The 11,944-nt window shown below is 54.2% G+C and overlaps 1 protein-coding gene across 3 annotated transcripts; it reads right to left on the bottom strand.

Moving 5' to 3' along the window:
• Positions 1-159: 159 nt before the first annotated feature.
• Positions 160-11,800, bottom strand: ADAM8 (ADAM metallopeptidase domain 8). Of its 3 annotated transcripts, XM_072340083.1 has the most exons (23): positions 11,659-11,800; positions 11,399-11,508; positions 9,336-9,412; positions 9,137-9,215; positions 8,203-8,279; positions 7,847-8,027; positions 7,430-7,495; positions 7,271-7,339; positions 6,782-6,951; positions 6,617-6,698; positions 4,521-4,669; positions 4,093-4,270; positions 3,118-3,207; positions 2,741-2,936; positions 2,499-2,598; positions 2,228-2,411; positions 2,067-2,144; positions 1,897-1,981; positions 1,689-1,803; positions 1,436-1,601; positions 1,154-1,204; positions 959-1,057; positions 160-877 (listed from the first exon to the last, which is right to left on the bottom strand). In XM_072340083.1, the coding sequence occupies exons 1-23, from the start codon at positions 11,711-11,713 to the stop codon at positions 827-829; spliced, it is 2,508 nt and encodes an 835-aa protein (XP_072196184.1). In that variant the 5' UTR covers positions 11,714-11,800; the 3' UTR covers positions 160-826. The 3 variants fall into 3 exon arrangements, with proteins under 3 accessions (XP_072196184.1, XP_072196185.1, XP_072196186.1); XM_072340084.1 differs by lacking the exon at positions 7,847-8,027 and having other exon boundaries at positions 161-877; positions 7,271-7,334; XM_072340085.1 differs by lacking the exons at positions 9,336-9,412; positions 11,399-11,508; positions 11,659-11,800 and having other exon boundaries at positions 161-877; positions 8,203-8,323; positions 9,137-9,155.
• Positions 11,801-11,944: the final 144 nt, after the last annotated feature.

The raw sequence follows: 11,944 nt of genomic DNA, 5'->3' as shown, positions 1-11,944 counted from the left end.
TGTTTATCTACCTATTCTGCTCTCAGTGGACTCAGTTTTACAGCATGAGTGTTTTTCCCTGTCTTCCTCATACCCACATGGGAGGATGCCACGTGGGATGTCACACACTGCCCCAGTGCCCCCTCCTGCCCTGCAGCTCTGTGACACAACACACTGAGCCACTGCTATCTTCAGTCTTTATTTGTATAAAAGTATCTGACCTAAATTATATAAAAAGTGAGGAGGACCAGTTCCACAGCAAAGGGTGCAAAGCAGTCACACAACAATCAGAAATTAATAGTTGGCTGTTGTAAAATGCTCCTGGGAAGTCTTATTTCAGGAGAGCAGGAGCCTGAGTGGTAACTTGAGAGCTAAGAACCAGAAAAGGAGGACTGCTGCTGTGAAGCCAGGCCTGGCTTGATGCAGGGCAAGCACAGCATTCTTGTGTGCTTGGAGGTAGGAGCCGCCCGCTGCAGCCCCAGCAGGGTCAGGGTGTGAGGAGCAGGCCATCTTCACTGCAGTAGGGCACAGGGCACCCAGTTAAGGCCTCCAAATCAGAGCAGGCATCAGGAGGGGCTTGGGGAGTGGGGCAAAGAGGAAAGAAGGAAATGTCCTTTTGGGGGTCTCCGGTGGAGAAGAGTGGTTTCAGTGATGCCCCTGCACCTGGTCCCCTTGCTCATGGCTGTCTGGGCAATCCATGAAGCTACCAAGTCCATTAAGGCACAAAAATGTCTGTAAACACAGGTGCTGTCCAAGGTGTCTGGTGAGCAATTCAAGTACCAGTGGCGCTTTGTGATCCTCTGCCATCCTGCAGAAGTGCCAGGACCTGCAGCTGTGCTGTCCTATGTCACCTCCTGCTTGCTGGTGGCTTCAGGGCCACCTTGGGGCATACACTTTGCTGGTAAGGTAAGAAGGAGGGGGTGTTAGTGGGCACCAGGTTCCCAGGGAGGAAATGGGAGGGGCACAAGGTGCAGCTCACCTGGGGCAGGGCCGGGATGGCACATGGCTGGTATGAGAGTGCCAGGGGCTTGGCAGGTGGAGCTGGCGGCAGCGGTTCTCCTGCTGCCATATTGCAGGGCTGGTAGGGGTAGCAAGGGGTAAGAGAAGTGAGGTGGCTGCCCATGCAGCACCAGCCACAACTCACTACCAGCACCTTGGGACAGGTGGCAGCTACCTTCTTGGTTTTCAGAGCCGGCAGAGGTTTAGTGGGTGGCTTTGGCTTCTCCTGAGGGCCAGAAAATAAAAGGCTTGAGTCCCTCATCCACATACCAGGGAGGGACCTGAGCACGGGACTGTGGGCTGGCTTTGGAGCAGAGGAACAGTCTTGCACCAGGAGGCAAGACACCAATGCCCACAAGACAAGGACATCAAGCCCAGGGCATGAGATCTCTCAGACCAAGAGTCTGTCCCACTGGAAATCCCGCTCCCACCCTGGGGCCCCTCACCGCACTCCTACCTGCAGGAGCAGGCAGCTGGGCACAAGGGGCCGGGCATTGCGTAGGGCTGCCGTAGTACTGAGCAGGCTGGGGCTGCTGATGGTGCGGTGGGACAGCTGGTGTGGCCGGGCACCTTCCTGAAACAGTGGGTTGCTGAGGCCGGTGGCAGGTCTGCTGGAGATCCTCCTGTGGGACAAAGGGCCAACAGGCAACAGCATTGCCCTCAGCTCAGCTTGCACAGCTGTGCCTTCATCCCCCAGTAAGGCCCCTTACCCTTTCTGGAAGTACTTCTTCCCCTTGCCTCTGAGCAGCACAGTGCCTCCACCGATCAGGATACTGGACAGCACCAGCACTGCCAGCACGGCTGGCAGGACCATGCTGCTGGCCCCTGCAGAGAGCCAGTCGGCATTGGGATGGGCTCTCCTGTTCTAGGGATGCCCAGTGGGACCCTGGTCCCCCATCCCAGCACAAAACACTCTACCTGCTGTGAGCTCCAAGACTTTGTGCTGGCAGTATGGTGGTGCCCACCCCAGCTCACAGTGGCACTCCCGCTTGTGATTGCACACCTGAAGGTACACAGGGTAGTCTGGGCACCCACCAAGGGGTCAGTAGGAGCACTGTTAACGTCAGCCGCAAGCAGGCACAACTCACCCCATGGCCATTGCACTTAGCTGAGCAGTTCTTCTTGCCATAGACCAGAAGGTTCTGGCAGCGCCCGGCATAGCAGACCTGTGCATGGGTGAGGGGCTGTAAGTGTGGCCCTGTGGCTGGGAGCCACCTCTGCCTCCCCAGAGCATTCCTTCAGTGCTCACCATCTCCTCCCCACACTTGGTGCCAGTGGGCACCAGCTGGAGGCTGTCTGTCATCTCATTGGCATCACTGCTGTCAAGGGCTGCTTTACACTTGAAGCGGCCAAAGGAGAGTGTGAAGAAGCCGCTGCCGAGGGCGGGGCTGCTGGTGTCACTCATGCATAGCAGCGTGCCACACTTCACATCCCTGTGAGCAGAGTGGTGTCAGTCCCATGGAGCCTTGCTCGGCCCTACGGCCAGTGATGGAAACAAGAACAGCCTCCCTTCTCCGTACCTGGGGCTGCAGGGCCTCCTCCCAGACTCGGTCATGCAGTGGAGGTTGCGATCCTGCCTGCTGTTGTGCTTGAAGCATTCATCAGGAGCCACCTGAGCGGCTGCAGGAGGCACAGAGCAAGAGGGTCACGTGGAGCCAGAGCTGCAGCAAGCCAATGGCAGTCCCCATGCCAGGTGCCACACCACCTCCGTGGATGTGGCACAGCGCAGGGTTGCAGCACGTGGGTGAGGAAGCAGTGCTACCTGCGCCCCAGAGCAGGCGGCACTGCTCAGCATGAGAGGGGCAGGCCCCGTTGTAGCAGTAGCCACGGCCACCCTGGCAGGGGATGCCATTCTCCTGGAAGACGTCCTCTGGACACTCGGAGCTGAGGCCAGTACAGCGCTCGGGAAGGTCGCAGTCATTTTTGCTGGCCCGGCACAGAATGCCAGCAGCCTTCACCTGCACAGAACGTGGGAGTGTCATCATCTCCCACCTGAGATGCTGACTGCCTGCACAGCCAGAGCACTGACAGAAAGCAGCACTCCTCCCCCAGAACTGCTGGTTTCAGACAGTCAGTGGTCCTCAGACTCTCCCGTCACAGAAGGAAGCCCCCAAAGAGCCATGAGACCCCACGTAGTACCTTGCAGTCCTGGCAGCAGTCACCCCGTGCACACTCAGCCCCCTCCTTCAGGTGGCAAGTGGCAGCATCGCAGCAGCGGTCAGAGCACTCCTGTGAGGCACACAAGGGGACAGGGATGACTGTGGCCCTCTCAGCCTCCCTGCCCTCCCACAGGCAGTCGAAAATCTCACCCCATCTCAGCAAGCCTGGGGCTGGTGACACATCAGCAGCCGTGGGCTGGAGCCCCAGCTCTGGAGGCTTAAACAAGCTCATGCATGAGGTGGTTTTGGTGAGGGAACCACCCCGGAGACTATTTCCTGCTTACTATAGGGCAGGTCTTGAGAAGATGAAGCCAAAAGGGCTTGGTTTTGAGCTGGCACAGCCAAGCAGGCTCCAAAGGAAGAGGAGTTGCATGGGGCCTGCATTGGTGGGACCCCAGAGAGCTGACAAGTCTTGGCTTTGTTTCAGCTGCAAGATCCAGAGGGAAAACCCCACTGCCATAAATCCATGCTGCAGAGAAAGAATGAAAGAGGAAGGGACACAGCCTTCCCAAACATCCCTTGAAAGACCCTCTCCTTCATTTCAGGGAGCTGTCAGGTCAGCAGATGCTGAGGGCAGGGCAGTAACCATGGGCATGAAATGGCCCAACCATGAGGCAAATGCACAGCATTGCTCTGGTCCAAGACACAGCAGCATCACCTCACTGCCTGACTGGGGACCCATCAGAGACACAAACATCTTCTGTGTGGATCACTGCCAACATGCAGATATGTGGGTCACATCTCCTTCTTTGGGATGTCCCAGAACAGTGCAAAATGGGACACACATCCACCTTAACAAACACCTTTCTGAAGCTATTCTTCAGCACAAACATATGGAGCACAAGAAAGGTGAGTCAGGAAGCCTTGCAAATCACAGTGGCAGGAAGAAACATGCATCACCCTCTCCAAGTCTGAGCAATGGTGTCTCAGTTCCCTCTGAGCTCCCAGACCATACCTCCGGCCTGCCGCAGTCACACTCCTCTCCCCGCTCTACAAACTGGTTCCCGCACACTGGCTCCCCATACAGCTCATCTGCTCCAGGGACATTCAGCAAGCAGCTGGTCTTGGGGTCTTCAAGGAACTGCCACATGTCCTGCTCACTGCAGGTGCTGAAGAGTCTGGGGTAAGCCGAGCTGGAGGGCACAAAACCAGGCAGTCATGAGGAGAGCTGGGTAACCGATGGCCCAGACTGCAGCTGGACAACCCCTAGCAAATGCACATCTAGCTTCAAAGTCAGAGATAGAAATGATTAGCATTCCTTCAGACCTGACCATTCCATGAGCTTCACTTCAGCTCTCATCAACACAGTGCTGGAGAACATCTGGAAATAGTGCAACCCAGGGCTGCTCTTTACTCTTTCTTCACACTTTCTCCTTCACTCACCTGATCTTTGCTGCCATAACACATCCTCCATGTTCTTTTCTGACAGGACAGTGGCAGCCATCAATGTCTTCATCATGAGACATTCCCAGGTTGTGTCCCATCTCGTGAGCCATGGTGGATGCAGCACCAATAGGATCCAAACTGTGGTCCTATGGAAGAACAAGCCAAACACGGTGCAGATGGCTCCTCTTTGTGGGGCCTTCTGAGGCTTTTTTAGCTGCTTTCTGCTGGGCCTTGCTGCTGCCTGCAATTCATCCCATGCCAAAGGAGAATCATAGAACCATAGAATGGTTTGGGTTGGAAGGGACCTTAAAGATCATCTGGTTTCCAGCCACTGCCATGGGTCACCTTCCGCTAGACAAGGGTGCCCAAATTCTCATCTAGCCTGGCCTTGAACACCTCCAGGGATGGGGCACCCACAGCTTCACTGGACAACCTGCTCCTGCAGGACAGCTGGGGCATCAGACCCAGACTGCGTGGGTTCGTGAAAGGCAGGTCCTGCTTGACCAACCTCATCTCCTATAATCGAGTGGCCGACCTGATGGATGAGGGCAAGGTTGCTGATGTAGTGTACCTGGACTTCAGCAAAGCCTTTGACGCTGTCTCCCACAGTACCTTCCTTAAGAAACTGGCATCACATGGCTTCGGCTGGTACACGCTTTGCTGGGTAAAGAACTGGCTGGAGGGCCGAACCCAGAGAGTGGTAAATGGAGTTAAATCTAGCTGGTGACTGGTCATGATTGGTGTTCCCCAAGGGTCAGTACTGGGGCCTTTTCTGTTCAGTATCCTTATTGCTGACCTGAACAAGGGCGTTGAGTGCACCCTCAGTAAGTTTGCAGATGACACCAACTTGGGAGGAAGTGTCAATCTGCCTGAGGGCAGGAAGATCTACAGAGGGATCTGGACAGACTGTATCGTTGGGCTGAGGCCAACTCTATGAACTTTAGGAGAGGTGCTGGGTGCTGGACAGAGTGGCTGGTGAGCTGGGTGGAAGTAAATGACATGGGGATGTTAGTTGACAGTCTGCTGAACATGAGCCAGCAGTGTGCTTAGGTGACCAAGAAGGCCAGTGGCATCTTGGCTTGTATCAGAAATCGTGCAGCTACCAGGAGCAGGTGACGATCATTCCCCTGCTCTCAACACAGGGGAATGGTGCATTCCCATGAGGCAATGCTGCACCTCACCAGTGCTCATTTTTGAGCCCCTCACTATAAGAAAGACATCAAGGCCCTTGAGTGTGTTCAGAGAAGGGCAACGAAACTGTGATGGGTCTGGAGCACAAGTCTTCTGGTGAGAGGCTGGGGGAATTGAGATTGTTTAGCCTCAAGAAGAGGAGGCTCAGGGGAGACCTTGTTGCCCTTTACAACTGCCTGAAGGGAGGTTGTGGTGAAGTAGGCCTCTTCTCCCATGTAACTGACAATAGGACTAGAGGGAATGGCCTCAAGTTGCACCAGGAGAGGATGGAGTCACCATCCCTAGAGGTGTTCAAGAAACATTTAGATGTCATATTATGTGACATGCTTTAGTGGGGAAATATCAGTGGTAGATGATGTTGGACATCTTGTAGGCCTTTTCCAACCTTGGCAATTTTATGATTCTATAACACCAGTGCCACATTGTTGTAGTGAATAATTTCTTCTTAATATCTAATCTAAAGCTCCCCTCTTTTAGTTCCCCTTGCCCTATCACTACACTCCATGATAAAAAATACCCCCCCTAGCTACTCTGTAACTTGCTTTCGGTAATGAAAGGCTTCTGTGAGGTCTCCCCAGAGTCTTCTCTTCTCTAGATGGAGATAACTGAAGACAAAATCTGGCCCCATAGCCTCTGAAGACAGCCAGACTGGTCTTTCAGGGGCATAAGTCAGTAGAGATATTGCAACTATATTCAAATACGTCTCTCGGTTGTTTCTATGGCTGACCACCATGCTCCACCAAAGGGATTAGGAGCACAACCAAAATAACCAAGGAGCAATTGCAAATCAAGTCTTGTGGTCATCTGACAGGTGGTGGGAGAAGCCCCTTGTCTGCAGAGCAGCTCTTGAAGGCTCCTTATGGCTCAGATCCACCAGAACCCTCATGGCATGCAGGACCCACCTGATTGACACCGCCTGAGTCCCTGGTGCACATAGCAAGCTTCTTTGCCAGCCCTACAGTCGTGTCATGGAAGTCTATACCCCTGTAGGAAGAAAACATGACCATGGGCATGGAACCCATCCACTAACAGGGCTGCAGGGAAGGCGTATCATCCAACCCCTTTACGTGATCAGCTGGACATTGTCGTGCTGCTTCCTCTTCAGTAGGTCTTTCTCCCGCCAGCGAAGGAAGTTCTCCAGTGTCTCCTCTGCCTTGCGACTAACAGTGATTTTGTCCTTGTTGCTCCACACCTCCAAGCCAATCAAGGCCACACGCAGGCCAAGAGGTTGATAAAGCTGCAAGGGGATACAGGCCAGAAGGAGAGCTTGGATCCAAGCTGCACAGCAGAGTGAAGATCCCACCTCCCTTTGGGACCTGTCACCAACCTCAGGTCACTGTCATCCTAGCCAAGCAACAACAGCCTTTGCATGTTGAGGGCTGAGTGCTCTCCCTGAGAGAGAGCTGAACCACTTCTAATGCCCATTTTGCATACCCCATCAGTTGCTGGAAACTGTGCTCCACTTCACAGTGTGAGGCTGGATTCATTCCAGCCCTCTCTCAGCTTTGACCAGAGCGAGTGCAGTCCTATGTTGGCACTGGGGACTCTGGGCTCACCTTGTCAACATGGTTGACGATTTCCTTCATGCGATTCTGTACCCTGCGCAAGTCCTTGTACTTCCTGAACTAGGAGAAGGACACAGAGAGGTTCCCAGATCAGTTCCTCCTCCCGACAGCTGCAGAAGAGAGTGGAAACGCGTGCCCACCTTCCCTTACCTCCTCATTATCCACAACCAGGACCAGCTCCACATATCGAGGCCCTCTGTGCAAGCGCGCTGATTTCTGGAAGGGAAGATGGAAGTGAGCTCAGGGAAAGATTTGGGGAAAGATCCCTACCATTGACACTCCTATGGGATTTGTTCTAACACTATACAAGGTCAGGAGCTCTTCTAGATCTGCTTTCTAATATTGTTTTTTTTTCCAGGTGTTTCAGACAGCGTAACAGGAATAGTCCCAGCCTGCTAAAGCTGCAAGGCAGGAGAGAGGCCCTGTAAGTCTATGCACGGGGTGAGGCTTGGTACATGCAGGTCCATGGGTCAGAGAGGAGCATGGCCCAATTCTTATTGCAGCTTCACTGGCTGTAGAACTCTCGCAGACTCAGCTACAGTAAGAAAAATCAGTGCAATCCCTAACCCAGCGATAGAGCTTCAGGGGTGCAGCAATCTTGGTGTCGTGGTCATACTCCAAGGCAGCCTCCAGGCAGGCACTGCGTTTCATGTGCAGGTGGGATGCTCTGTACACTGCATGCTGGCCAGCCTCATGTTCATCCAGAGGCTTCAGCAGGAAGATGGTCTCATTCACACGGAAAAAGCCACTGCCAAGAGAGAGGACAGTTGTAAGGCCAGGGTGCAGACAACCTGGCAGAAACCATGCAGGACAGGCAGATTCCATGCAGGAGATGAAGCCATGGAGATCAGCACAGTGGCAGCTGGGGACAATTAGGGCTTTTTTTCCCATTTTCCTCACTCCTGTTTTGTCACAGGTCCTACCTGAGCCCACTACATGTGCTGATGCTTGCTGCAGAGTTGGCATGACCTTCAACGTGGCCTTGGTAAAAGCAGTGGTCCTGCAACCCAGAAAAGAGGTGTGTGGCCTTCTACATTGGAGTGACTGCAATAGCAGACAAAGGAAAAGCAACTAACTTAATCTTCCTAGATTTCCGTACGACTTTTGGTTCAATCCTCCACAACACTCCTGCCCCTAAATTGGAGAGATGTGAGTTTGATGGAGGGATTACTTGGTGGATAAGGAACTGACTGAGTTTCGATTACGACCAGAGTTGCACTCAATGGTTGAACATCCAAATGGAGACAGGTAAACAAGTGGTGTCCTTCAGGGATTCACACTGGGACCAAACCAATACTATTTAATATCTTTATCAGTGACATGAATAGTGAGATTGAGTGCATGCTCAGCAAGTTTACAGATGACACCAATCTGTGTGGTGCTGTCAACACATTGGAGGAAGGAATGTCATGTAGAGAGACTTGGAGAGGCTTAAGAGGTGGGCCTGTGTGAACCTCAAGTTCAACCAGGACATGTGCCATGTCTTGAACCTAGGCTGAGGTGCCTGTAGCTCATCACCAGGGAGCGTAGTGATAGAACAAGAGGTAACAGCTTTAAACAAACAGAAGGAAAATTTACATTAGGCATTAGGAAGGAATTATTTACTCAGAAGGTGGTGAGACCCTGGCACAGGCTGTCCAGAGAAGGTGTGGTTGCCAAGTCCTTGGAGGTGCTCAAGGCCAGGCTGGCAACCTGGTTTAGTGGCAGATGTTCGTGCCCATAGCAGGGGTGTGGAGTGGGTCCCACCTCAGGCCACTAGCCCTAGCAACACAAGAAGCATGATACCGCCCCCACGCCACTGCCAGTACCTTTATTGCCCCAAAAGCTCCTTTTCCAGCAGCGACTCCAGCGCCATACCTGAACATCTGGCTCCACTGTGACCTCAGTGCCGTCAGCCAGATAATGCGTCTCAGTGTAACGCTGCCCCAGCAGCTCCCTGCCAACCAAGACAGGGATGTCAGCAGCAGTGCCAGCTTTGGAGACGGGACAGAAAGTGTTGCTCCAGACCTCCCAGGTGGGGACTCTGCCAGCCCAGTGTCAGCCCAGTTGCACTCACCTGTTCTTCTCCAGGTGCAGCAGGTAGTCCCTGCCCTCAGCACGGACACCGTAGAGGACATGTTCTGGGTAGGTGCTCTGCATGAGACAAAACAGCAACACAAACCCACTGTCACCAGGAGCTAAGCTGCAGAAGAGAGGATCCTGTTGCCTTGATCTCAGTCCTGCCCATGAATGATGTGGGGTCTACAGGCAGCCCACTGGTAGTGAGCTACAGGACAGGGAGCCATGTTCCTCACTGGCCGCACGCAAGCTCATCCAGCAAAGACAGGAAATCAGGCAGAAGCAAAGTATGCAGGCAATGATGCGAATCTCCAGCACATCCTGAGCCAGCAGGCAGGTCACAGCCATGGAGTGAAGTCAGCAGGTCTGGCTTCCCGTGGCTGAGTTACAGCCACAGCTGGCCACACCAGAAACTGAGGTTTCCAACTCATTAGCTGCTTTTTTGGGGCTGAGCTCAGTGCTTACTCACAGGCTGAACCACAAAGCTCTCCAACTGCCTTCACCAGCAGACTTCCTTATCTCCTGCTGATCTAACTTGCCACCTCATGGTTAGAAAGCAGCATGACTCGGGCTCTCATCTGCTACAGAGAGCAAAGCTCAGCTTCCTGTGTGTCAGTTCCCCCAGTGGCACTGCAGTGCCAGCAGAAGGGACTTCTGGACATCACCCTATGGTTGTTATGACCCTGACATTCACTCAGCCCCAGCCCCATGGAGATGCTGCACATCCCTGGGGGTTCTCCATGTGCTCAGCTCTTCTGGGATGAGACAAGCATTCCACCTAAGTGAGGTACTCAGCTTAGCCTCCAGCTGACAGCATTTATCATCATTACCACCATCACCACTGCCAACACCCCAGGGACTCTGCAGGAAGCAGAGGTCATGAAAGTCATCCAAATTCTTCTCTCATTATCAGCGTTCCCATGTGCAGTATCCACAAAGTAGAACTTTTCTGTTCTTGGTAGCTCCTGGGGCTCTCAGGAACCACAGAGGAACTGGGAAGGGGTCAGTGGGGCAGTGCAGCTGCAACAGCCATGGGATGGGGGCAGGTCTCCTGTGCAGCATCTCCTTCACCATCCCCATCCTTCTCCAGGCCCTTTTTGCATGGGGAAGCAGGGGACCACAGTGAGGTGCAAAGCTGCCCGCCAGCACAGATGGTGTCTTTAAATAGCAGCACTCATCTTGTGGACATGTTTGATTTTCTAGAGCAGAGAAAGCAGATGCTTTCAGGGAGAGGATTTTGGAGCTGTTTTATCAGTAAGGGTCTGAATCACAGAGAAACCTGCTGTAGAATGACCTGGGCCTCTCACTGGGTGCTGAAGGCTTTTGTTCTACAATACAAATCCTCATTTCTACCTGAATTCCACTTCTTTCAAGGCAATGAGGAAAGGCCCTCTTGGGTCATGGCCATCATCACCCAAATGCCAAATCTCCCAAGTCAAACCCCATTCCCTCCCCAGACTATGAGGTTTCTGAAAAAATAGCACTTGTTTTCTTTCATGTGGGCTGCTGAGACTTTCTGATTCTTATTTCCCATTCCCAGAGGAGAAAAAGAAAACTTCAGCAAACACAGCAAGAAAAGGGCTTACATCCTGGACAGACTCTGCACATTCCTGCTTAAGGACAGACCAGATGTCACAGGATCAGAGACCACAAGGAGTGCCCACGCCACAAAACGGCCCAAAGAAAGCATCCAGCATCACCCTCCCTAACAGTCTGTTCTGCTCTCCGCTCCCATTTCGGCCAGAAACAATCCAGAAAAGATGCTACAACTTCCATGCAATGCAATGCAATGCATCCAAACTTCATCCAGTAAGGAAACGGCAAGCATGAGCCGGCTTCACATTCCACTCTCCACTCATCGAATCCCCTCCCTTCAGGCACGCTGCAAGGCCGTGAGGGATGCTGCACCAAGGTGGTACTGGGATGAAAATCTGAGCTGCAGTGCTGCCGGGTTTGGAGTACAGCATTGCTCAGATCGGGGCACAGCTCTGCTGGAGTTGGGGCACAGCGCTGCTGGGCACAGCCCCACTGGCGCTATGCTGGGGGCGCGTCCCTACTCACCGGTGACACGGAGAAGTCCTTCCTCGCCCGGGGCGCCGGTACGCGTCGTGGCACCGTCGTCTCGTACCGCTCGACGTGGGCCAGCTCCTCCCGCAGCACCGCGCCGACTCCTGGGGAACCCGACGGGCAGAGCTGATGCGGGGTAGGCACGGCAGCCTGCCCCACTCCAGCCCTCGCAGCATCCCGACCGCAAACAGCAGCATCCACCCGCGACGGCTCCCTCCGCGGGGGCGGCTCCCCGGGGACCCCCGAGCACTCACCGCGGCCCAGCAGCAGCTCCAGCAGCAGCAGGAAGACGGCGAGCGGCGGGGCCATGGCTCTGTTCCCTCCGCTACTCAGCTCCGCTCCGCGCCGCAGCCCCCGCCCGGCGTGTGACTCACCCACGGCCGCGGAACGGGGCGGAACGGGACGGGTCGGGGCCGCCTCCGGTGGGGCGTGAGGGGCGAAGCGGGGACAGAGGGGTCTCGGGGAGTCTGAGGGAGGCTGTGGGCCGCGGGGCGTGTCTGAAAGGATTGAAGGGGGTCCTTGGTGCACCAAGGGGGGTCG

The sequence above is a fragment of the Excalfactoria chinensis genome, chromosome 6, assembly GCF_039878825.1.
Source record: "Excalfactoria chinensis isolate bCotChi1 chromosome 6, bCotChi1.hap2, whole genome shotgun sequence".
In the NCBI taxonomy this organism is placed as follows: Eukaryota; Metazoa; Chordata; class Aves; order Galliformes; family Phasianidae; genus Excalfactoria; species Excalfactoria chinensis.
This window is presented reverse-complemented; position numbering and strand designations above follow the sequence as displayed.

Bases quoted from the DNA above. Each gene is read 5' to 3' on its own strand.
- ADAM8 (XM_072340083.1), bottom strand. From the start codon at position 11,713: ATGGCCCCGCCGCTCGCCGTCTTCCTGCTGCTGCTGGAGCTGCTGCTG. The intron at 9,413-11,398 runs GTGAGTAGGGAC...TGTCTCATGCAG, and splicing joins AGGACTTCTCCGTGTCACCG to AGCACCTACCCAGAACATGT. The intron at 1,982-2,066 runs GTGAGTTGTGCC...GTGTACCTTCAG, and splicing joins CTAAGTGCAATGGCCATGGG to GTGTGCAATCACAAGCGGGA.